This window comes from Beauveria bassiana (genome assembly GCF_000280675.1).
Source record: "Beauveria bassiana ARSEF 2860 unplaced genomic scaffold BBA_S00016, whole genome shotgun sequence".
NCBI classification, from domain to species: Eukaryota; Fungi; Ascomycota; class Sordariomycetes; order Hypocreales; family Cordycipitaceae; genus Beauveria; species Beauveria bassiana.
Genome location: NW_007930851.1, coordinates 617,540 through 642,279, shown reverse-complemented (window position 1 = coordinate 642,279; position 24,740 = coordinate 617,540). Strand labels below are relative to the sequence as shown.

The 24,740-nt window shown below is 53.1% G+C and overlaps 7 protein-coding genes across 7 annotated transcripts; 3 read left to right on the top strand and 4 right to left on the bottom strand.

Annotated features, from left to right (window-relative positions):
* Positions 1-498: 498 nt before the first annotated feature.
* On the top strand, positions 499-2,686 carry BBA_06016 (checkpoint kinase 2; the record flags this gene model as incomplete). Its single annotated transcript, XM_008601113.1, has 3 exons — positions 499-1,207; positions 1,273-2,238; positions 2,289-2,686. 3 exons carry the CDS (start codon positions 499-501, stop codon positions 2,684-2,686), a joined length of 2,073 nt encoding a protein of 690 aa, XP_008599335.1.
* Positions 2,687-3,547: 861 nt separating this feature from the next.
* Positions 3,548-4,942, top strand: BBA_06015 (PCI domain-containing protein; the record flags this gene model as incomplete). Its single annotated transcript, XM_008601112.1, has 2 exons — positions 3,548-4,113; positions 4,204-4,942. The coding sequence occupies 2 exons, from the start codon at positions 3,548-3,550 to the stop codon at positions 4,940-4,942; spliced, it is 1,305 nt and encodes a 434-aa protein (XP_008599334.1).
* An 833-nt stretch (positions 4,943-5,775) lies between these two features.
* Positions 5,776-8,825, bottom strand: BBA_06014 (PX domain-containing protein; the record flags this gene model as incomplete). Its single annotated transcript, XM_008601111.1, has 4 exons — positions 5,776-7,539; positions 7,599-8,324; positions 8,391-8,620; positions 8,693-8,825. The coding sequence occupies 4 exons, from the start codon at positions 8,823-8,825 to the stop codon at positions 5,776-5,778; spliced, it is 2,853 nt and encodes a 950-aa protein (XP_008599333.1).
* Positions 8,826-11,151: 2,326 nt separating this feature from the next.
* On the bottom strand, positions 11,152-12,294 carry BBA_06013 (uncharacterized protein; the record flags this gene model as incomplete). The annotated part of the gene is made up of 2 exons (XM_008601110.1): positions 11,152-11,803; positions 11,867-12,294. 2 exons carry the CDS (start codon positions 12,292-12,294, stop codon positions 11,152-11,154), a joined length of 1,080 nt encoding a protein of 359 aa, XP_008599332.1.
* An 826-nt stretch (positions 12,295-13,120) lies between these two features.
* On the bottom strand, positions 13,121-13,583 carry BBA_06012 (nucleolar protein CgrA; the record flags this gene model as incomplete). The annotated part of the gene is made up of 3 exons (XM_008601109.1): positions 13,121-13,261; positions 13,318-13,463; positions 13,517-13,583. The coding sequence occupies 3 exons, from the start codon at positions 13,581-13,583 to the stop codon at positions 13,121-13,123; spliced, it is 354 nt and encodes a 117-aa protein (XP_008599331.1).
* A 6,301-nt stretch (positions 13,584-19,884) lies between these two features.
* On the top strand, positions 19,885-22,653 carry BBA_06011 (cell wall proline rich protein; the record flags this gene model as incomplete). Its single annotated transcript, XM_008601108.1, has 1 exon — positions 19,885-22,653. One exon carries the CDS (start codon positions 19,885-19,887, stop codon positions 22,651-22,653), a length of 2,769 nt encoding a protein of 922 aa, XP_008599330.1.
* Positions 22,654-23,712: 1,059 nt separating this feature from the next.
* Positions 23,713-24,576, bottom strand: BBA_06010 (uncharacterized protein; the record flags this gene model as incomplete). Its single annotated transcript, XM_008601107.1, has 2 exons — positions 23,713-24,191; positions 24,297-24,576. 2 exons carry the CDS (start codon positions 24,574-24,576, stop codon positions 23,713-23,715), a joined length of 759 nt encoding a protein of 252 aa, XP_008599329.1.
* Between the last annotated feature and the right edge of the window lie 164 nt (positions 24,577-24,740).

Sequence of the window (24,740 nt, the reverse complement as noted above, 5' to 3'; positions counted from 1 at the left end):
TTATTTTAAAGCGGCATCAGCCTAAACTTCCAGGCACCTGCACCCCGTTGTTAGCACCGGCTACCAGCAGCCTAGTCATTCGCTATCAGGTACGGTACCTACCTCTCGTACGGTGCACTGCGCACTGCGAGTGACTCCAGGCGACTCCAGTGACTCCATCAGCCCACCCCAAGCCTGCACGAGGCTCACTCTTTTCCTCTTCAGCTCTCCAACACTCTGCACCAACTCGTCACGCCCAATCTGATACTTGCATTTTATTTTCGGTGGTGAGGTACTTACAACAAGGCAGCCGCGTCACATCTTTTTTCTCTGGTTTCTCTTTTTTATTTCCTCTTCTCTTCTACTGATCTCTCCTCGCTGAAGAACTCCCTGTCTTGCCTTGTCTCGTCTTGATCCGTCGTTTCGGCCTTGGCTGTCAGTCATCCCGGCTTCTCAACTCAGGATCTAGACTTGCCACATTGTGCCCATTCTTCATTCACTTTTGCCCTGCTCTTCGCCATGTCGCCTCGCGGCGAAAAGAGCAACCTCAAGCGGCCCCGAGTAAGTCTTTACGCTCGCGCCGCCCAGTTCTTCTCTTTTGGTTTCCGCATCCGCAACGCTGACAACCTCCTCTTCGCAAAGGGCTCGCCGCCGGATGATCTGGCCGAGAGTAAGAAGCCTCGCCGTTCCAACCGTCTCTCTGATGTTTCTCGTGATGCGCCCAACGGCAAACTCCTCGACAAGACGCCCGTCTCTCGTGACAACCACCTGCCGTCTCCCCTCACTAATGACGCGACATACGGCTCGAGCGATGCCAAGGAGCTCACACCAACGCCTACTGGCGCCAAGACCGTCGAGGAGACGACTCCGCGCAACTCCGACGAACCGCAGCTCAAGGGCCTCTCGTCGCCCCCCCAGGACACGCAGCCCGTCAGCCAGCTCGTCGACAGGCATCTCGATTTTGCCGAGGACGCCCAAGATGAGACGGATGAGGATGTCTGGGGATACCTTGTTCCGCTAGACGCAAAGTATGGCGACAAGCCCAAGGTCCTCAAGAAGCGGTGCGCTTGTCCACCCGCCGACTCAATCAAGTCGGCCGCAGATGCCGAGAAGAAAGATAACGTCGGTGACACTCCACCCGCGATCCATGAAGAGGAGGCTTATGAGCGCACACAGATCGGCGGTATTGCGTCACGTGGATACCTCATCGGCCGTCACCCGGAGTGCGGTAAGCTACATGCTCATGCCCCCGGCCTGATCCTTTCGGCTCAACTTGCTGACAAACTGTTTTAGATATTATCGTGAACGAGAGCGTCGTCTCGAATCGTCACTGCTTAATTTTCACCGAGAACAACGGCAATGATGCTGTTGCGATCGTCGAGGACTTATCCAGCAACGGAACATTCGTCAACGAAGCCATCGTTGGGCGCAATCAACGGCGTGAGCTCGAAAACGGTGATGAAATTGCCGTTCAAGGGCGCGCTAGATTTGTCTTTCGGTACCCAAAAAATCGTCATACTAGTGCCTTCCTGCAACAATACACCCTACTTCATAAGCTCGGAAAGGGTCACTTTGCCGAGGTCTACCTCTGTATCGAAAAATCGACAGGCAAGCGTTTCGCTGTCAAGATCTTCACCAAGACATCTGGTGTCGAGGATAAGGCGAAAACGGAAGGCCTGCAGCAGGAAATTGGCATGCTCATGGCCGTGAGTCATCCCAACGTACTGTGTTTAAAGGATACGTTCAGCGAACGCGACCGAGTTTATCTCGTTCTGGAACTCGCTCCCGAGGGTGAGCTTTTCAACTACATTGTCGCAAAATCCAAACTCAGTGAGGACGAGACGAGAAAGTTGTTCAAGCAGCTATTCCATGGCATCAAATACCTTCACGAGCGCAACATTGTGCATCGTGACATCAAACCTGAAAACATTCTTTTGGTTGACAAGGATCTTCATGTCAAGCTGGCAGATTTTGGGCTTGCCAAGATCATAGGCGAGGAATCCTTCACCACAACCCTCTGCGGCACTCCTAGCTATGTCGCGCCTGAAATCCTTGCCGAGTCTAAACAACGCAAATACACAAAGGCTGTCGACATCTGGTCATTAGGTGTTGTACTATACATTTGCCTTTGTGGCTTTCCCCCATTCTCTGATGAGCTCTACAACCGCCACGACTTCCCCTACAAACTTCCGGACCAGATTAAGAGTGGCCGTTTCGACTACCCTTCGCCATACTGGGACTGCGTCGGTGACCCAGCTTGTAAGTAACCGCGACCTAGCCTTGATATACTCTAGCTCACATGTTCTTAGTGGACCTCATTGATTCCATGCTGGTTGTCGACCCCGCGAAGAGATTTACAGTTGACCAGTGCTTAACCCACCCGTGGCTCACACAACAGCCGATGAACGTTAACGATAGCACCGGTGGCCTTGTCGGCGGCATTGCTGGCCTTGAGGTCAACCGCCGGACTGCGAAGCGAGAGCGCACCTTGCTGTGCCACTACAACCAGGTGCTTGTGCCAGAACACGTCACAGCTGGCAATGCTAAAACTCCAGTAAAGGTCTTTGTCAATCCCAAGGATCGTATTATCAACATACCCCGCGAGCAAGCACCATCGGGACAGCGAGCTCCCGCTGAGTTCATGGAATTGGGCGGCAAGGGCGACCAAGTCCTTTACTCGGACGATGCTAAGGGCAAAGGCAAATAAGGGAAGTCGCCGAGGGCGACTGTTTTATACTCGAGTTTTGCGCCTGTTTTCTTCTCTTTCACTGTATAGCAGCATTTAATCGTTGGCATTTTGTTCTCATTACTGTGTATAGATATGGGATTAGTTTCTGCGTTAGGATTTACATGGACAGAGATGTTAGTGGCATTCTTTGTGGGTGGCTTTGTGAAGATGACTGGTTTTGGTTCAAGTCATTTTGCAGTTCGACGTTGGAATGATTCGGAGTACCAAAAGTCAATATTTAAAACTGCTACAGAAAATTGTGTTGTGCTCTGCGCGGTGAATTGTTCTTCGATTGTTGTAGCCTATGAAGCACAGTATCTCATATTCAAGGGATCACGTGATAAGTCACATGTCTCTTTTTTCGGCCACCGCTCTCGCTTAGCGCCCACACATTGAGCTGGCAGAAAATTTGGCGGGGTCTCATGGTGCGCTGCCCCAGCCAGGCCTGAGAGACAGCACCAACGAGAAAGCCCCGCCGCAAGGGCTATTCCAAACTCGCCCGAGTTGATCAATTTTTGGTGGCCCAATCCCTCATTGACTCTGGGACTGTGTAGGTACGGAACAAGTCGACGCTAATTACGCCCACCTCGAGCCGCTGTCTCTGGGTTCTTGCTGGCCCCTCTGCTGAGTCAACTTCTGCGTCCTCGTGTGTCCAATTTTTCCCACTCCCGGCCTACTGTGTGTGGCAGACGAGCCCGCCTCAGCGTATCCCTTCTCTCATCCTCCTCCGTCGAAATAACTCTGCCAAAACGAGGGCAATTTCTATCCTGCAGCATATCCCCATCGCCATACCTATCCTCGATTGCCGGAAAAAGTTTCACAAGCCCGGAACTCGACAATATGCCTGCCGCCAAGAGCGATGCGCAGCCCCAGCTGCTCTTTGTCGACGGCTCCTTTGAGGAGCTTGCCAAAGAAATGGCCGACTACCTCAAGGCGGAGGACGCCAAGCAGCTGCTGAGCGGCGAAAAGGCGCCTTCCAAGGAGGAGGTGCTGTCGAAACTGGTCGCGGCCTCGAGCGCCCTCAATACGGTCCCCGAGAAGGAGTACACGGCCGCGTCCAACCTCATGATCCACCTCGTCTTGCAGTCGGCCGACCCTAAGAAATACCTGCCGGCGCTCTGTGCTAACTTTGCCAAGCCCATGAGCAACTCACCCGTCCACGGCGTCGGCCTCTCGCTCAACGCTCTGTCGACGGTCTTCAACCTGCTTGAGCCTGCCGACCCTATCCGCGCGCGCGTCTTCATGGAGATTCTTAAGTTCCTCAAGGCACATGGCATGTTTGATAGCCTGCGCTCCCACCTCGAGAGACTACCCGAGTGGCTGGATACATGGGGTGCCGGCGAGGAGATTGAGCGCAAGATTTACGAGGAAGTGGCCGATGTTGCCGCCGAGGCTGGCGAAGAGAGGTATGTTTCTTGAATGGCGTTGAGTGCATCTAGAGTGCCACACATGGACACTCACGACTCGCGGGAGCTATGCTAATTTTACCGTTATAGTGAAAGCTACGAGTTCCTACTCAAGGCCCTCCGCACTTTCGATGCCGACGACAAGGAAGAGCTCAACTCGGACGAAGCCCAAAGACTCTCCCTCCGCGCCGTCAAGCTCGCCATCCTCTCCAATACCTACTTTCTCTTCCAAGACCTCCGCTCCATTCCCTCGATACAGGCTCTGGCCGACACGCACCCCGTTTACTCAGAACTCCTCGACATCGTCGCCGAGCAGGACCTCGAGGACTACAACGACTTCAACGACGAGCACAAGGGCTGGGTCGAGCAGCAGAAGCTCGACGGCGAGAAGTTGCACCGCAAGATGCGCCTGCTGACGTTTGCCAGCCTGGCGGCCGCCACGCCCTCGCGCGAAATCACCTACGACAAGATTTGCAAAGCGCTCCAGATCCCCGCCGATGAGGTCGAGAAGTGGACCATTGACGTGGTCCGCGCTGGCCTCGTCGAGGGCAAGCTCTCCCAGCAGCGCCAAATGTTCCTCGTCCACAAGGTTACCTACCGCGTCTTCGGCCAGAAGCAGTACCAGGAGCTCGCCTCCCGAGTCGACCACTGGCGCACCACCCTCAACAATGTCCTCGGCGTCCTGCGCCAGGAGCAGGCCAACGCCAAGACGGCGCGCGAGCGCGAGGCCCAGGAGCTGGAGCGCAAGCTTGCCAACGCCAATAGCGGTTCCGGCAACCAGGGCGAGCGCCGCCGACAGCAGCGCGAGCGCACCGACAACGATGATTAAGCGAGATACTGGACCTATCTATTTTACATTCTCAGCATACATATCATCATTCGGGGGTCAAATGTCCCGCCGTGAATACTACGAAAACGTTCTTTTCGTAACCCAAGTTGATCACGGTTGAGGGCCAAAAAAATTGCACGAGAAAAGAAAAATCAGTATAAAGCGCGTTCTTGTTCTTTTCTCTTTCGTGTGTGTCTCAGAGAACGGCAATAAAAGTATAGCGCATACCGGGGAGGGATAATTTCCATTATTCTCTTGTTTTGGCATGAATGAAACGAAACGATACATGGAAAATGAGAGGGAGAGGGTGTGAGGCGGAAAACAGTCGATTGTCCAGAAGCAAGTCGACTTTGTGATGTCCACTTGCTATCATCTGTTCAGGGTTAATCCAGAATAGAGAAAAAGATGTTCAAGTTTGTTAGAGAGCGAGAGAGAGAATAAGGGTGTCCTTCTGTTGTTGTTTCTAATTTTTCTCGGAATATGGTTTACAGAGCGAATGAACTATCAAGAAAAAAATATATATAAGAGAACAACTGCAGGCGTGTTCAAACACCAGTCATCATGTTGAATTGCTTTGACGCGAAGATAGCATGCAATAGTAAATGAAATGTGATGCGGTTTCTGCAGTAATGTCATAGTAACCAGTGTGATATCAAAAGCCAGGATTCATGTAGAGAAAACGACAATGAGAATAAAAGAGCCAACAATGAGAATAGAGAAGCTAAAAATGAAAATAGAGAAGCCAAAATTTAAGAGACTTTTCAGGACAAAAACGACGCCCCAAGATAATAAAATGAATCGTGGTATCCACGCGCACCTCATACCATGCAAGTCTAATCCGCAAGAACCTGGCGCAGCATGACCAAAAAGTTGTCTTTGAGCTTGTGTACCTCGTGAATTTCGGGCTTGACCGGCTCGCCCGCCCTCCGTCGGAGAGTATGCTGCTGCTTCTGCCTGCGGCGGCGCTCCGCCTCGATGGGATCCATCTCGTCTTCCGCCTCCGCTTCAAGCTCCTCCTCCGAGTCGTCCTCGTGGTAGTTGTTAAAGTCTTCGATATCTGCGCTATCGAGGCCAAAGTCGGAGACGTCAAAGCTCAGACCTGTCACCAAACTACCGCCCAAGCCGCCACCGCCCGTGTTGGACTCGGCAGCCATCTTTTGTCTCGTCTTGTCGTTGTGCCACTTCTTGCGGGCTTCTTGCCATGCAATCAGCTCATTGATTTCCTCGATGGCCTTTACCTTGTCAATGGTGCCGGTGCTGACGCCGCCTTCGAAGAGAGCATTGATGTTGAGCTTGCCATTGGCGGGACCCGTGCGCAAGAACTCGAGAATCCCTTCAATCCACCCCATGAGCTGAGTGAAGAGTCCATTGTCATGCGTGTGTACCTCGTGGACAAACTTGTAAAAATTGTGCTCGTGGCGCTGGCACAAGTCGATAAAAGCCTGAACCGTCTGGTTCGGATCTGCCGAGGCGTCTTCCTCGCGGCACTTTTCCACCGTCTGGATAACGTCGTCAAAGAAGACGGCAAAATCGGACACGCTATTGTAGACGTTGGCTGACTTGTAGACCCGGACTAGTGGCTCGTAGAAAATGGTAAACAAATCACGGAAGAGCTGCAGTGTGACGGGTTCCTCGACGAGGTTCAGCATCATGGTCTTGTCACGCTGGCGGGTGCACAGTTTGAGTAGCTGCTTGAGATGCGAGAAGAGCTCGGCACCTTGCTTAAGCTCCTCGTCAATGTTTTCCACGGCATTGTTGAAGGCGACGTAGGCATTAAAAAGGCGCTGGAACTGCGGCCCTGTCAACTCCGGCTCCAGCTGATCCGAGCGCAAAATGGTGACGACCAAATCTAGATTCTCGTCTTCGGCCTCTTGCCGAATGGCAATCTTGACATGTTCCGGGGCAGTGGTGTATTTCTGTAGCTTCTCCGAAAACACCGGATCGCCAATCTTAGAGTTCAGAATGCCAATAGACTTCTGGAAGCTTTTAATCCCGTCGTTGAGAGTCAGAGAGAAAATGCGCTGTAGCAAGGAGCGCGTGCCAAAGGGTTGCGCCATGAACACGTCCAGGATGCCTGACATGACCGCGGCCGGGTTCGCAATACGAATCACATTCTTGATGATGCTATATGGCACCAGTGAGTGTATTCTGCGTGCCTGCGCAAATACTTCTGGAGAGTTATCCTCGGCAAGAAACAGGTGATAGATGACGGCAGCGACTTCGATGCGGAGCCACTCGGCGAACTTGCGATACTGAATGCTGAGATCGCCAATGGTCTTCTTCTCCTTGATCTCCTTAAAGAGCATGGTAAGACCGTTACGCTCGACAATGTCACGTCGGAACTGTTCCATATACTCGTCGAGCTCTGCCGCACGTTGGCGCGCGATTTCGTAAAAGTTCTTTTGCTCTTCGACACGCTTCTCGTCCAAATTCTTGCGACGTAGAATGTCTTCCACATCTTCGTCAGTGGGTGTGATGGGGTCCGCCGTTAGAAATTGCTCCATGGCAGCGGTGTTGGCTACCTGCGGGTTGTGTAGCATAGAGCGAATAAAGGATCGTAAAGAAATTCTCTGCTTCTCGCGCCCCAGGACAACAGTCTATTGCACGGTCAGCGATCAGCGGTCGAGTACAATTCGATTACCAAGTCACGACATACCTCTCCATTGGCAGCAGGGTCTGGCGAAGCGCCGCCGGGGGCCAGTCTCCCATCAGAAGATAGGCGTGGTGAGTTTCCGTTTCTAGAGGTGCTTGAATGAAGCGATCGAGAAGAGCCAGCTCTTTGGTGTGCAGCTGGAGCCAATCTAGCAGATGGCGCATCAGGCTCAACAGAAAGTCGAGTCAACCGCGTCGACACGGTGGACAAGCTAGCCCCATCGTCGGAATCAGCGGCACCACCAAAAGCAGACATGAAGGTCGACGCCGTGGAACTGGACTTGTTCTTCTTGGGCAGGGAGGGAAGGGCGCGGCCGGGCAGCTCGATGCGGAGGCGTTTATGCAGACGAGCGAAATCGCCATAGCGGCGGGCGACAAAGTGCTCGAGTTCGCCCTTTTTCTTGACACGGAGGATAAATTCCGAGTGCTTGTGCTGGCGAATATTGCGTTTGACCGAGACCGTGCGCACAGCAGCGACGTTGACGTCCCAACCATTGATGTAATTGCCCTCGGGAATGGTGTGCATAACACCCGTGTCGATGGCGCTGGCATCGACAATGTCAATTTCGGAGAATCGGATGCGCTCCTCGAAGCCCGACGTTGTGCCAATCCCGGATACCATCATGAGCTCGACCATCTTTTGCGCTTTTATAGCGAGCTTTCTACGCTTTGTCTCTTCGAGGCGGTCTTCGGAGGATGAGATGTGCTTGGTTGCAAAGGATTCAAGAAACTATGCAAGCATGTTTATTAGCACCCGGAGTTCCTATCAATCTGTAAAGAGTTTATGGATACGCACAACTTGCAGCTTATCTTGCCAGAATTCCTTTTCGCGCGCCTTATCGAGAAAGGGAAAGTCGCGGACATGGTGGACAAAGATATATCGCAGAAGGGGCAGCTCGGATTCCTGCGGGGAGACCTCGCCGTGTTCGGATCGAAAGGGGGCGCCGAAGCGCTGAAGGGCAGTGGGCGAGTTGAGCTCATTGATTTCGTATATACTCTGCTCAGCCATGAGCTCTCGCTTCAGGTCTGAGTGATTTGAGGGTCAGTAATTGAGCAGGAGTTGGGTTTGCGGGGAGGGGGCAAGCTGGAGCTACTGACAATGTTCCTGCTTTCCCGTGAGGGACTGTCCCTCGGGGGGTTGCTCGGTGGATCTGGTCTTGGTCATTCTCAAGGAAGCACCATCTTCGACGGCGACGGCCTCGACGAGAGTTTCTTGGTTGTCGGCGGCCATGGCTGATGTGATGATTGACGGCCTTGGTGAGCTCGGCTTCGGTCGGTATTGTGGATGAGACGCGGCTGGTCTTTCTGTTTGCCTCGGTCCCGTGGTCAAGATAGTACTTCGGGGGTATTTTGCGCAGCTCAAATCTTAGAGTTTGAGGAGATGTCACAGGATAGCAAAGAGAAGAATCCCACAGCAAAGGAGAAATGGCGGTAATGTGGTGGAGGCTTGGTAGGAGCTTACTCCAGCAGCGGGAAACAGCAGACTGGTAGGTATCAAATTCGGTAGGTGAGCGCGATGGACGACGAAGCAAACGTAGCAAACGTAGCAAAGAATAACTCAATTCAGTAGCACGAAAGGTTCGTGAGAGGTATTGGAGAAGCCCGGTCTGTCCCTCTTGTGTTCCGTAGTGGTTTTTTGAGCCCTTGGCGATGATGCGGCGAACTGGGAGCGTAATAAGCTGGGGAAGCTTTCTTACAGCGCCTGCCACAGCACCTTGCTCAGCCCGAGTCTGCCCCTCATAGATGTGGCTGGTTTTACTGCATTGCGGCGGTTACAGCGGGGGTTGAAGTGGGGGTTATACCTAACCACCAGTACGGTCAGCTGCGCCCATTGTCTCGCCTGGTCTCTGTCTTTGACCTTTGTAATAAGCTTGATGCCACTACTATCTTCTCTTCTCTTTTCATACACTTGATTACTTCTGACAGTTCAGTTATTTTGAGAAAACGTTTTCAGTGTTATTCGACACTGGTTTTTTTTTTTCTTAAACTTTGGCCTGCCAACCGTCATCGGCATTTCCTCACCCCCTCTTCGCCCTTCGGCCGTATATGCCCATCGTCATCCCACATCGAGAGTCTACATACCTAGGCTATGACGTCCTCCAGCAGGCTTTGTTATTAGCGTCCCTTCACGACGGCTGCATATTACATCTCCAAGCCCCCTTTGTCATCCGCACATGCCTTGTACAGGACAGCATCATGCATGTCACAATCGATTCGCCCTCCCTCGTAAGGGAATAGCCAAATTCTTCGCACTAATTACCGCCAGAGCACGGTCGGCCAACTTTCAATCCCCAATTAATGCCCTTTCGCGCTAGCCGCCCACTCGCTCGGCCAACATGCCCCCATTGCCAGGCTCGGTTGCGCCCGGCGCCCAACTCTGGCGCCCGTTTGCAGTCCAGCTGCTAATCATCACCTAGGAACTGCCAAACTCCCCAAATCCCATGGCATGATTACTCGTCACCGACCATCAAATAAGGCGGATTTCGCCCAGTTGATCTCTGTGCCTGTTCACTTCCGCCCGATTGGGGCATTTGAAAAGACGAAAAGCGCTGTGGCTCGGCCAAGCTTACGCGCCCTTGGCACCCCGGGGGCAGTGCGCCGGCCGCAGACAAGGACTGAAGAGCCAGGGACAACTACGTGTACAATGTGGTCCCGGGTGCTCGTCATTCTCTTTATTCGCGTCCCGATCCTGCACTGCCTTCCCACGTAACTAGTCGCAAGTCACGCAAGCAGCTGCGGTCAATCAGTGCCCAAAGTTAAAAAAAAAAAAAAAAAAAAAAGAAAGAAGAAAAAAAAAGAAAAGACCCTAAAACGTCGGGCGCGCGCTGCCATGTCAACATGCGCAGCAGGCATGTAGACGCCGAGATGCGTCAAGCAATCTGACACGGCTTGACAGCCAGTCCCTTGTGCAACATGTTTTTTTGCATCTCATACAACCAACTAGGTGGCTTCATACGCTCCCGTACTTGCAATCTTACGAGATTGTTCTCTCTGTACGAATTAAAGACCAATAAGTCGCACCGGCCATGGCCTGTAATCTCACACGCAGCATTGACAATTATCTGCTGCCTCAAGGCCTCTTATTCGTAATTTCAGTTCGAATTGTATAAACACACAAAAGGGTATAGTATGCAATATATACGACCCATCAAAGGCTGATGACAAAGGCCTAGACCATGACCTCATTTCCGCCCAGAAAAATAGATGACGCTTTATGCAAGATGCAACAAAACAATGATAAACAAACGGTACTTCCCCACATGCAGCGAAACGGCTTCCCACGATGCGCCTCTGGCAACCTGACAGATACAGCTCAACTCCGCCGTGCCAGTGGCAGTGACAGTGGCCGTGGCCGTGGCCCAGCGCGTGACGTTCGCTGCAGCCCCATCTTGCCCTCATGCAGCCAGCTCGGAGCCGCCGAAGAGGCTGACCCCCGGCGCGAAACGCTGTAACGAGCAGCGGAGCTGTCAATATCGAATAGAATTACTCTTTTCGACATCATCATTTCCCAACTTGAGATTGAAACAAGACCCGACTCGTCTAGTTCGTCTCTTTCTTCAGAGCTCGTCGAATGCACGCAAGCCATCCCTTCCCCGCGCAGGCGTCTTCCACTGAATCCTCGTCTGTGCTTCCTTGCCTTCGGGCCCCGGCGGCTGCCTCGAATCAGCGGCGTTCAACGGCTCGAGTATCGAAATGGCGCGGCCCAGGTTGTCTGTTGGCCCGGCACCCGGCGCCCGCGCGTCATGCGAGGAGCTGCTCACCGTCCACATGAGGGCAATCAGCACCAGCACAGCAACCGACATGACGGACCAGATAATCTTGAGCCTGCGCCGCGTGCTCTCCTGCCACTGGCGGTCCGCGCGCTCCCACTTCTCAATCCGCTGCCGCACCGTGTCCACCCGGTCGCTCAGCGCCTTGACCCTGGCGCGTCCCTTGTTGATGCGCTTCTGCAGCGATGCCACCTTTGTCTGGTGGTTCTGAAAGTGACCCATGGCGCCTAGCTGCGTCGCAATCTGGTTCTCCAGCCCGCGACAGTCCTTTTCAAACGTGTCATATGTTGCGTGCGACGTCTCGGCCAGCCCCTTGAGCGACGTAATCGTAGAGTGCAAGGCGCTCATCTTCTCGAGCACAGCGTAGTAGGCATCGTCGAGTTGTCGAGAGGCATTGGCCGAGAAGTCGTTGAGTTCGATGAGTGACTGCGTCAGGGTCCTGTTGCTTGTTAGTTAGCCACTGTCTACTGCATAACACGCCATGTCTTTCCCGAGCACGCACTCAGTACTGCCAGCGATTCTCGCCTGATTCTTCCGCAGCTCGGCATTGCGAGCCTCTGACGAGCTCGCTCTTTGCTCCTCCTCTCTGTCATTATTCTCCCTGGCCGACGGTGGTGCGAGTTGTGAATTCAGCACGCTGCCTCGCCTGCTCTGATCAGGACTCATGGCAGGGGAGAAGTTGCTGCCATGCGACATGTCGAGAGACATCCGAGCGTCGCCGCCCGGAGCGAGATGCGGTTGGCGAAGATGCCGGTTGCCGTTGCTACCCGCCACGGCGCTTCCTTCACCGTGGTTGCCGTTGCCCAGGCGGTCCTTACGTCGGCCAGACTTGCCCGGGGATGTCAACTCGGAGAGCGACCGCTTGATCTGATGGCGTCGCGTTGGCGATGTCGTTTTTTGGGGCGAGGCGGCGCCGTTTGTGCTGGACATCATTTGACTTGTCCTGGGAGAACCAAGACTCGCGGCGCCTGCGTGGCCCGACGCCCCCGAGACAGTGTATATGCGACCAATATGATTGTCTCGTGCCGCTTTCCAGGTGTTTAATTGCTCGCTGCGTTGCAGATGGCTTGTTCTCGGTACAGAAAAGGTTTGGGTTCGGCGGAGCTTGCTGCTCTGGATTCCGAATGACCACCCCTCCCCAGGTACCCTGGTGGCGGCGGAGACAAAGTACCCGTCCAACCGTCGTCTCATGTCTTCACATGCCAAAGCAGCCAGGCCCTGTCTCAGCCCAGGCATAATCACATACTTGTACTAGTTTTTGCTAGCAGGTAATTCGTAACTGAAAATGAAACGCTCATCTTCAATTCATCAAGATTGGAATTTCTATTTTTAGTCTTCTCGTTCTTGTATTGTTCATTCCGCAGGCCCCAAAAATTGATGCAGAACATGCCCAACGCCTGCCTATGTGATTCCCATGTATGTACGTGTCAATGTCAAAACAAGATAAAGGAAGAAAAGAAAAGAGAGAGAGAAATTCCAAAAATCGTACGGAATGCATCGTAGCAGTATACCACGCGTCAATCCGAGCGCCTGCAGCAGCTTACTAACTAGAGTGAGGTCTCCATTTTGGCTCACCTCTCGGCAAGGTAAAATTATTCTGCGCCCGTGGCAGCGGCGTCAGGTTCAAAAATACCCTGCAGTGAGAGGAACCTATTCGATAATCCGATATTCAGTATGGCAAAGACCTTGCCCCAAAAGCGCAATTGTCGGTACCTCAGCGTCGTCGGTCTGGTCGAGTGCTCGTCGACGCAACTGCTCAAGAGTTGATGAGCTTGTTGCGCTTCTCCTTGCGTTTGAGACGCTCGACGCGCTTCTTGTGCATCTTTTCCGCCAGTTTCTCGTATCTCTCCTTTTCTGCCTTCTTGGCTCGTTTCTCGCGAATCGCATCCACCTTGCGCTGCGAAAGGTTAGCTGTGGACAGTGTGCAAGGTGCGCCGGACGCTTTCTTCGTACCTGGCGCTCTTCCTTCTTCTCCGTCTTCATTTCATTTTCTTTGGCCTTCATTTGCGCCATGAGCGTGCGCTCCTTGGTGCGCTTCTCGTACGAGGTCAGGCCCGCGGTCGGGCGGAAAGCCTTTTTCGGCGCATGCCACTGCTTGCCTGTCCACCAAGTTAGTGTTGGGGCACTCCTGCACACTTGCGATAAAACCTACCATTCTTCCTCATACCCAAGGGCTTCTCAGACTGAGTTACTTCGGGCAGGGGTGTGGTTTCCGCCATGTTTCTGCGGTTGTTGGGCAGCTTGGAGAGATTCTGTATCAGCATGCCACCACCAACGCAAATCTGGTCGACACCGTCTTGATTTTTTTTCTGCCGCCTGAGAAGCCATTGGGTGAGGGACCCCGACGCATGGGGAAAGGCGGTGTGTGGAACTAGCACTCTACAGCGGCACTGATACCCTTGAAGCGCTTGAATCCAGAAGGATTCGGTTTTTAGAAGCGTTGGTTTTAATTGGTTCGCAAAAATACTCGTGTGCACCATTGGAGGTTTCTTATTCCTCTGTCTTGCCTTACTGTGTATTATGCAGGAATCTTGTCCCGTCTGTTTGCGTAATCGACGTGAGCCAAAGACGCCGTAAACACAGCAGGCAAATATGAACACACTAAGTAAAAAATCGTCGAACAATACAAAGAAAGTAAAGAAAGCCAATCTACAAGCCAGCTCATCCTATTGGGGCTAATGCTAATGCGCTGCCCACCGACTAGACTGGCACTATATCAAGTGGCATATTTCGCACGTCGATTTGAAGGGATAATCAAACTTCGTTACTTCGCTGGCCACGGAAATTGGAAACAGGCAAGGTTTCCTGTGACAGGATTCTTACATGGTTGTCCGTCCCTTGCCCTTGACAAGTGAGATGCTGTGGACAAGATTGGTGTGCCAGGCCCACGGTCTCACGCCCACTGCGATTTCGCGATGAGGCGCCTGCACGATTTAAGCGATGTGATCTCACAATCTCACACACCGCCCCAGACATGAACTGAGCGTGCTATCAATAGTCGGATTGATGTGGCAACGGGGCACGCGAGGGATGGAATAATACAAGTCCGCATTATCATGAAGTCGATAATGTCCCACAGTCGAAGTGCTACCCTAGCTTGGCTCGGGCCATTAACGCAGGATCGAAGCAAAGGGAGACTGAAAATTGCCCCATCAGGATAATTTCTTCAAGGCTTGTCAGAAGCGCCGTGCAGATCAAAGGTCAAGCACGACAAGAGTGATGTGAAAAGCAGGGTTTCCCTTTGGTTGCACACGGCGACGGAAAGTGGCATGGGGCCGAGGGCGAGGAGGAAGCGTCATGGGCTTAATTTACCACCCCGGACGAAACCAGATTGAGGTTTCGATCCGACGTCTCTTCAGGATGGGGGAGCCGCTACCGGGATAGTATCGTCGCTAGCAACAGCTGAGCCCACGTCATCCGCAGGGATTTTCAAAGATCACGGCCCGTCAAAGTATTGGCAGATGCCAGGTTGCGGTGGTAGTTAGATAGTCTGTGTGTTTTGCGGTAGCTTAGACGCGGCAGTGCTGAGCAGGGTAATCAACAACGGGTGCGCAAACAGTAGTTATCTCGTCGGCCGATGAATGAAGGCAACCCAAATCTCCACATTCGGCGTCGCGACAAAGGCTACTGACGCGCAGCGGAGCGACTGTACATTAAATGTCTGCATCCGCAAGCGCTGGGCAGCTGGCTCAAACAGTTGACAAGGCCAGAGCTGCGGTGATGCGAGAAAACACAGTGCATGAAAAATATTAGAGCTCACGAAACCTCAGTAGCGCCGACCAGGAACAGGGGTATGGGTGAGAGACGATCTGGGGCGAGCTTCCTTGCAGAATAGCGCATTGCGATTTGCACAGAGTCAATTCCACCAGTACCCACTGCAATTAAAAAAAAATATAAAGAACTCGATCCTGGCAAAAATCCCAAAAAGGTCACGGTCATCCAAGCCACAAGTTCCACGCCGTGACGAATTCGGAAACGGGACTTGGCCGGAGCCGTTTATTAACACCTCGTATGGGGGAACCCAGGCGATGCAGGGAAGTCGGCAGCGGCGGCGGCCTCTTTTGGTGATGTTTCTGGTTACAACTTGCTAAAGGAAGAAGCCAAGGGCCAGAAAAGCGCCGAAAGTACGGAGTAATTGACAGGCAAACCGCGGATGGATACCGGAAACGGTCGTCTGGAACCGGCTGGTCTACATGATATTAGCAGACGGCATCCCGCTGCAAATCGCAATGCCAAGGGAGTCGCACAAGGGAGGGAGATTGGGGGCGCTAGGCACCGGGAGCAGGCATTGGGTGAGGGTGAGTGAGTGTGGAGGGCAAGAATGTGTTCTTGAGCCCTTGGGTGTTCGTTCGCATGACAGTTTGCCGTCAGCCATGTCTCTGATCGACTCGTGGAAAGCGGCGCCTCTTTGCAGCCCGGGCTCGACAGGCGAGTCGCTGATCGAGTCCTGAATAGGTCTGGCTATGGAGGCACTAACAGGTACTTGTTCGCCCGTTGATTCAGCCGCACTGCAGATTTTACGGTATTTGACTTGAGATCTGTGTCTTGTCGACTGGCGTCGGGAACAAGACTCTCTATGCATGCACGCACATCTTTTTTTGTCTCAAACGTTGCCGCTGCACACTGCACATATGTGTTAGGTTGCGGAGACTTTCCGTCGAGTCTCCAGCCTCACTCTTAGCCTACCTGTACTGTGAGAAGATAACTAACATAGAATCCGAGCCAGAAATAGTACTCGGGCCCGAGGAGCAACTACAATTCAGGTGGAAAGCGTTGCAGACTTGACGGTGGGACGGGCTGTTCGTTGGTATTATTAGGCAGGATCGCCAAGGGCCGCATCCGGGGTCACGGATAGGACAGGGGGGACATTGGCGGCGGCGACGGGCTCTGTTTGAGAGACAGGTGGCAGGGCAGTGCAAAAGGAGCTGTGTACCGAGTACTCTGTACGTGCGCGCGAAATACGAAAGTGCGTCTATTAATAAGTTCAAATAATAGCAGCCAAGAGAAACAAGGCGGCGGACTCTGCGCTGCATTGACCAAGCTTGATGTACCTTGGTGCATTGAACTGCAGTGACGGGCGGCTACGAAATACTTTGTTGCTCCGAGCGATTGACCAACTAGTTAGCCCAAGTTGTGGCCAAACCCCATCCATGTTGATTCAAAGTGTTGATGCTGCGGCGCACCGTGTCCTCCGGGCCGCTGCCGCTGCTAGTTTGCTTCATTGGTACCTGAAATCAAGGGAGGAAAGCCAAATATGGCCGAGGTTGGATCATTATTGCATGATGGGTGCGGCGAGGAAGCCGTAACAAGGTTTCCGTATACGAGTGTACTTGTGGTGACGACGCCAAAGTAGTCGAGCTGTAGATGGAGACAGAAACAATGGCCCAGGTCAGGTACCAGAACCGGGCTTCTGGAAGAGATGCGGATTGATAATAGTAGCTACCTATGTAGCCATGGCCGCCGCCGACTCGCGTGCAGCTTCCTGGCTAAATTCATTACTAGTTAGTGTCGCGAGATGAACAATGGCCATGGCGATTGGACCAAGATTTTAATAGGCTTTTGGCTCCAAGTGAAAAGTCATGCTTCTCGTATGTTGTTGTGGGCAAAGGTACAAGGGAACTTTATATTATGGATTGATTACTTCTTGCTGGTTGTGCTGGTGAGAAGTGTGTCTAGAGAAGCTGAGGATGGGTCGACTAGTTACGGCCGTGCTCTACTTGCTCATAGAGGGTTGACGTAAATAGAGATTCAGGTTGTTTCTTGCTCACATTGTTTTCTAATTACTTTTTTGGTCATGGCTTCGAAAGCGGTTAATTCTTTGCAAACATTACATGCGGATGGCTTTTTCCTTGACTGCCATATGGCACGTAGGACACAGCTGACCAGGATATGACAAACGCAGGGCGAGGGGACACTGTATGCACTTTGCGCCGCAGCAACAAGAAACGAGTTGGCAAGATGAGGGTGGTCGTAAGACTCTTGTGTTGATATGAATCAACTGACTTTTTACTGGTAGATTCAGCGACGACAAGTAGCGGTTAGAGTGTTAATATGCGTGCGCGCTGGGATGAGCGAAATAAGATGACCAATATTGACTCGAGGGTTTTGATCGATATTTGCAAAGTCGCGACGGAGGAAGTAAGAACTGGTAAATAGAGGCAGGGCAGCAGTGGGCAAGCAGGAGGCTGCCCTGAAAAGGCTCGTACCGTGCGGGCCTAGCGCACCCCACAGCACCAGGAGCAAGCTGAGATGGGCAAAATGGCGCTGGATTTTGGTTGCAAAGTTGGCACATTGGCTTGGCTGACCCGGTCGCAGGATGCAAAGTGGGAAGCCGAGTGGGAAAGCGAAGGAGAGGGTGGTGCCCATTGCCACGTTGTCGGTTAATAGTACTGATCGGGATTGATGACAATTGTGAGGAGTTGTGAGGAGTTGTGAGGAGTTGTGAGGAGAAAGCAAACCAATCTCTGTCCGGCCACCAAAACAAACCGACCTATTGAGCCAACTACCTACCTCATCTTTCCTCTAGACTGGATCGAGGCCAGGGGCATCTTGAGACTTCTTGGCTTCATGCTGCACAACGGCGCCGGCGCGCCGTAGGACTTTCGCCTCGCGGAGCCAGTCCGTCCGTCGGCTTGAGCTGCACCTGCAGGTCACGGCCATCAGCTGCGCTGTGGCGGCTTGCGTGACAGACTCACAGACAAGCTACAGCAGGCAAGCAAGTCTTGTCTTGTCGGAGAAAAAGGGGCGTACATGCGCCAGCAAACAAGACAAGAAAACCATCAAGCCACAGGAATCTTTTTCTCTCCCCTCTCCCCTTGACTTCGGCATATTCGCCTTGCCTCTGTGGGAGGGCTGCGTGTCAATCTCCGGGGATTGCGCGGGCAGTCTTGTATTACCTACTGGTTCCGGACGGTTTTGCAAGCAGTGTGCAGCACTTCATTCCTGGCCACCGAGTTTTGGCGCAACGCCATCCCGTCGGCTAGGCCACTGCAATCAGCCAAGTGTGGCACTCGGCTCTTGGTAAATGTTGCACAGCAGGAAGCCAAGATGCAGGTCACGATGTTTTGATGCCGGACACGGCATTGACGTTGTTGCGTGGGTAGGTGGTAGCTCAGCAACAACAGAGGGAATACGGTAAAATAAACGGCAACACCATGTTTGTTACCCTCGCAATCGTTATTATCTACTTTCGCAAATACCTACTAGTTAACGCCTAGGTAAATATTTAGTCGCTGCGCTCGAGTCGATAGCGCGCTGCACCAACTTGGAGCACGGGTCGTTGTTGGGCTGTACCTTGACGCCGCACTGAATCCCTGCCGCAACTGTGCAGGTAAACATCTTTTGGCCGCTGTGAGCGCGGAACTGCGATGCAAAATAAAAATAAGAATAAAAAATGGCACAGGCAGTTACCAGTAGGTAGGTAGGCACACAGGTACATACAGCCTCGCTGCCAGGCTGTGCTCCAGGTTCCTCTTGTGCTGTATTACCTGTGACCCGGCACCTGGGGCAGCAAGGCAGGTGCCAAGTAACACCACCCACAGCCATACCTAGTTAATGCACAGGCACCACGAGGCACCACAGGCACCACAGATACCACAGACACCACAGGCACAAAAAGGCACATACAGGCACCACAGGCACCACAGGCACCACAGGCACCACAATGTAGCCCACACATGAAAGATGCTGCAAGTGATTCACGTATCCTTCATTGCCCTTTTTGTTTTCACTCCATCTTACCCCCTGTACTTTTGCGTAGGTAGTTATTACCTGTCACTGCATCCGTCACTGCCTTTGCCGGAATCATTGGACCCTCCCATCCATCCATGATCCTCTCCCCACGCCCGTCTCCACCGGCCAACAAACAAACCTGGCCTAGCGCCAATGGCTGCCTTTTTCTCTCTCTCTTTTTTTTTGCTGGCCGCCGGGTTGCTTGCTGGGCCTTCTGGTCTCTCTCTCCACCCCAGCCTGCACTCACTCACTCTTCTAATACCTGGGCCCCGTTTCCTCCTTCTTCTCCCAGTCCGCCGCATCTTCATCTCTCCCCCCCCAATCTCGACGCCTTCGCGCGCCTCTTGAACTCGCCCCCCCTGGTGCGATTCCAGCTACTCCTCGATTTTCATTTCGAGTTGTCGCTGGTCTTGACCGTCCGCTCATTTTCCATTTCATCTCACTCTTTTTTTCTGCCTTGATTCTTCTGCACCAGCATTTTGCCCCGTTTGCTTTTCTTCCAGGTGCGTAGAATGCTTCCCCCACGCCGTTCGACGACATACCATCCATCGTTGCCCCCCTGCCCGGCGTCAATTTGCCCTTGCTGATGCTGACCACTCCCCTTTCACCCTCTAGATACATTATTTATGAAGCAGACTTTATTCGCCCTCACGACTACCTTTGCCGACCTCTCACGACTTCCAATCACGACCCTGTTACCTCACGCATCTCGCCTGTCGCGTCATCCCATGATCACCACACACTTATAGTATTCATCCTACGTTTTGCCGCTGCGCGGCTGAAGGAATGATGGCCGCTACGTTCGGTTCTGCCTTGGGCCGCAATGACTCGTCTCCGACGCTCCAACCCTTGACCTACAATGCTAGACAAGGGCGACCTTCGGCTGCCTCATCGCGCCGAGATGCACCCGTCGCGATCCCCGATTTCGTGTTTCCTGCTCAACCTGCTCCCACAGAGTCTGCGTCCGATGTCAAACCAGCCGAGCAACTCTCACCCACCGCTCTCAATATCCAAGAGTTCCGCTTTCCCGCTCGCGACAACCATCCTCACCGGCCTGCTGCGCTTCCCGACTTTAGCTTCAATCCTGGTGCTGCAATGCCTCATAGCCTAGATTCGCCCGCGTTTCTTAGCCCGCCCACCTCGCCGCTTTCTCCCAATACTGCGCTTTCTCCCTCCAGACCCGTTCGCCATGGCCACCGTCGAGGCGGCAGCGAGTTCGTCGGCGGAAGCATACGCGATGGTAGTTCCATCGCTGTTATGAGCACAAGCCCCACGAAAGAAGGCGGCTTTCCTCAATTGCTACAGCCACCGCCGCCCCGACGAGGCCATAGAAGAGGCATGTCAGGCGCTATTTCTACAAATGACTTGCCCATCTTGCAACCGCCCGCTATGGATTGGACTCCCAAGGGCAGCAGTGCTCCCAACAGCCCGACCAATTTTGACCAGGGTATTAACGCTACTATCCCGCTGCCAGACGACCCTCCGATTTTGACTCAGCTCCCCGAACCTGTTCAGGAACCTCCCACTCCCGCAAGTTCAACCCGAGAACAGGACTCTTTTACGCCACCTAGCCTCAAACCTGTGAGGACTGTCGCCAGAGCTCGTGTCGGCTTCTCAGACACTCTTGAATTTATTCCTCGGCCATTATCTCTGGTGTCTAGTGATACATCCAGCACTGTGACCGCGCGACCAGGACACTGCATGTCTGAAAGCATCTCTTCCGTTGTTTCCCCTGCTTCCTTTGGTGATGACCATAATCCCTCCCCTCTCTCACGCAGCCCGTCCAAAGAGACGCAAGAATCGAGACCTTCGACAGCAGGCGCTATCCTGGAATCTTTTGCCTCCCCTCAACTTGAGCAAACAAGCTCGTCGCCCAGACGCCGAAACTCGATTCCGACTCTCATAAGCGTTAGCGAGCCTACTACTGTCAGCCCACCGCTGCCCAGCCCAATCAAAACGTCAAAACGTTGGTCTTTCTTTGGGCTCGACACGTTGAGTCCTTCGACCACGTCCACAAAGTGTCGTCCCATTAGCTCAAGCTCTTCTGATTCTGCCTCGCGCGCTCACACTATCTCATCCTCGGACCGAGGCTCGGACTCTGAAGCTGCAGAACCGTCAACACTGAAGCGGAAGAAGAACAGAAAGTCTCGGACTGAAACTGTCAAGGGTTGGGCTGGCGCAATCCTGCCCATCAAGAGCAAAGGTGAGAAGCGCAGATCCAAGCACAGTACTGTGCGACCACCAACTCCGCCACCATCCGTCACACCCATGGATGAAGATGACGAATACGAGGACGTGTATGCTGGGCAGGAATCTACCCCAGCCCCATCTGTACATATTCAGCCTCCGGAGCCGCCGGCCGTGGTGACACAGCAGCCGCAGCGACCAGATGAGATCATGTCACCCATGATCGATCTCGATGCCGCACTTGGCCCATTCAATACACCACTCCCGCACAATCCAGAGTGGGAGGCGGCACAGCGCGCTGCTGGCGGTGCTAATAGACGTCGTCTGCACAGTGCTCAGGGTATGAAGGGCTTTGGCGGTCCCGGTATGCACTACCATAGACGAGCTGAATCGGCACCTGATCTACCACCCTTTGATGCAGGTCGAGCCGTCATCAATCGGTTCGGTAGCAACTCAACAATGGCCGATGTATTTGAGGAGGAGGAAGAGGAAGATGAGGGCAGCGATGGAGGCAATACGACGTGCGCCCCGGAAACGGATATCAAATGTGAATCCAGGGCCGAGACTATAATTTTCAGTGACAGTGGATCTGAAACCACCAGCCTCCGGGGTCTTGCTGTGCGACGAAAGAGCTCGGGACTGAGCGATAAGGATCACATCGGCGCTCGCTCTGTGCGCGCTGAATGCTCGAGGACATCCCTGCACGAAAGTGTCATTGTCGAAGAGCCCACTTCAGATCCTATACTGCAAAGCCCCTTTGTGTCACCAAGCCACAGAGACTCGTGGGACTCGACCGGCCCTTCACCGAGGAGGATCCTGCACATGCAAAACAGTGAGCCCCTGCCTGTTGATGCAGTTGCCCTGTCACTCCCTCAAGGCACCTCCATGCCACTAAGCCCTTACTCTATTAGCACAGCATCGTCGCACCCTTCACCAAGGTCACCCATGTCTGATGCTCAGCGTGTCTCGACAGCTCCTTCTTCGGTGGCTGAGGACAACTCCTTACATTCGCTGCTCATGGGCGAACCGGGTCCAGAAGTACGCCGCTCGATGGACTATGACATTCCCTCTCTCACTTCTAGCACATCGACGATGACTAGAGAGAGCGGCTTCAATCCGCAAGCTCGTCCGCAGCCGAGCACTTTGCGGGACCAGCGACCGTCTTCCATGTCGTCGGCGGCGTTTGGACGTCGACGATCCAGTCTCATCAGCCTCAGTCGACTCATCAGCAGCTCGCACGGTGAGCGCAGCAAGCTCTCTACCGAGCTGACATTTGAAGAGGCCGAGAGCAGAGCGCGTGGCAGCAAGAAGAAGAAGCCCGGGCGAAAATGGCAATTCTGGAAACCAAACAAACCTGGGCCATCCACGTGAGAATCATCCAACATGCTGGAATTAGCGTCCAAAAAGGAGGATACAGTTTCGACGAACTGTTTTTGCGTCTCACAATCCTACAACTCTTTGTTTTTATACATTGCTAGGTTGTTGGCAGCACAGTCTATCAAGGCAGATGGACTTGTCCCAAAAAAGAGAAGGAAATGTACTTTGACGCGAACACCAACGCCGCGCCACGCACCAGAGAGGACTGCACGCAATGCAAGTCGTAAACAGCGTCGGTGACATTATGGACGAAGAGAGAAAGAAGAAGGACAAAGCCCCTCCTCATGATGATGTATATAACAATTCTCCTTTCCAATCTTCATTTATTCTAGCAGTCGATAGCATGAGGCTTCGGGGACGGGGCGGCTTTGTTGGTTCCTACTCTTCTTGTTTCCCTTTTTTTTTCCTTTTCGTTTTGTTCTCGGATTTTTTTTTCTGCTTTCAGCGCAAGGGTCGAATTTGTGTCACGGTGGTTATTTTCTATTTTATTTAGCAGACATTTCGAAGACATTCTGCTGGGATTCTTTTGCCTGTTTATTATGCTCTTGTTTGCAAGAGGTAGAATATACATGGAGGAAAAAAAGACTAAGAAAAGGAGGAACGTTACAAGGTTGCAAATAGCATACAACATGTCAAGTGTTGCAGAATATACTACTACATTATGCAGATGTAACATGGATGCAGTGAATAACTTGTATTGTGATGTATTTGATCATGTCATCAAGTTGGGCTATCTGGCATGAATGGGTAGAGTAAACTCTTGAAACGGGAGAGCTTCTCATTATGTGCCGAAGTGTGCAATCTGCATATATTGAGTATATAAATATATATATAGAGAGAGAGAGAGAGTATGTATGTGTGTATGTGTAGGCGTGACCTCGAATCAAGGGGCACATATGACGGATGGCCTTGTCGTAACGAAATATATGCCTGTATATATGCATATTCAATTGTTTCCAGATTCGCATCAACGCAGTCCGATGCGAACACAATATCAAAGACAGAACAAGTAACTCGCTTTATATGGGCATTTTGACCCCTTTGAGTAGCTTCTTAGATGAACATTTTGGCAACGCCGTTGACCAAGCCACTGGTCCAGTCATCGCCGCTGCCACCATGGGTTCTAGAGCGAGCAAAGTCCTCGAAAGCGTCAAAACCACCGCCGCCGCGGCGTGAATAGCCGTCGTGGCTACTGCTACCGGCGAAAGCACCACCGCGAGTGCTACCGGCGCTGGCGCCGCCAGCCATGCGCACGGCGTCGCTGACAAAGCCAAAGCCATCGCCCGACGCGGCGCGCGAGGCCATGCCAAGGGCACTCTCGAGAGACGGGGGCATGCGGAGGCCGAAGCGTGCGAGGAGGGCGGTCAGGGCGCCACCGGTGACGAGGGGCATAATGACCATGAAGAAGACCTTCCAGGGATGGCGCTTGAACCAGTGGATGAGGTCGCGGAGCAGGCGCTTGAGCTGCTTGTAGGTGCGCTGCATGAAGCCCTTGCGCGGAGAGCGTTTGTAGTATGAGGAGCGCGAGTTGCCTGTGCGGGGTGCTTGTGTGTTAGAGAGAGGGATCTGGGAGTCGCTTCATGCGAAAATTCAAATTCCTCTCGATTAGGAGGAGAGTAAAAAGGGCTTAGACGTACCGCCAAAGAGGGAAAAGCTGCCGCGCGAGGAATTACCAAGAGGCAGTCCGAAGAACGAGCCGCGCGAGGCATTGTGCTTGCTGTAGGTGCTATCTTTGCCGAAAAAGTCGCTGATCACGGAGCCACCGAGGCCGCGATCGCGTTCGCGGTACCGGCCGCGGGAGCTGGAGCGGGAGCGGCGACGCTTGCTGGTGCGGTGGCGGGAGGAAGAGCGACGTTGGTGATGGCTGCTCGAAGGGATGGACAGGCCCTCGGTGAAACCTTCTGGAAAGAAAGGCATGGTAGCTGCGCTGGGTATGTATTTGGGGTGTGCGTGGCTGGGTGATTAGGAAATTGATGTTTTGCAGCTGGCGCGGCGACGGCAAAGGGGTCGCTTTTGAGTACAGGAAAGCTGGGCGAGGCTCCAGTCACAATGACAGACAATTGGCTGTCCAATGTTGCGGG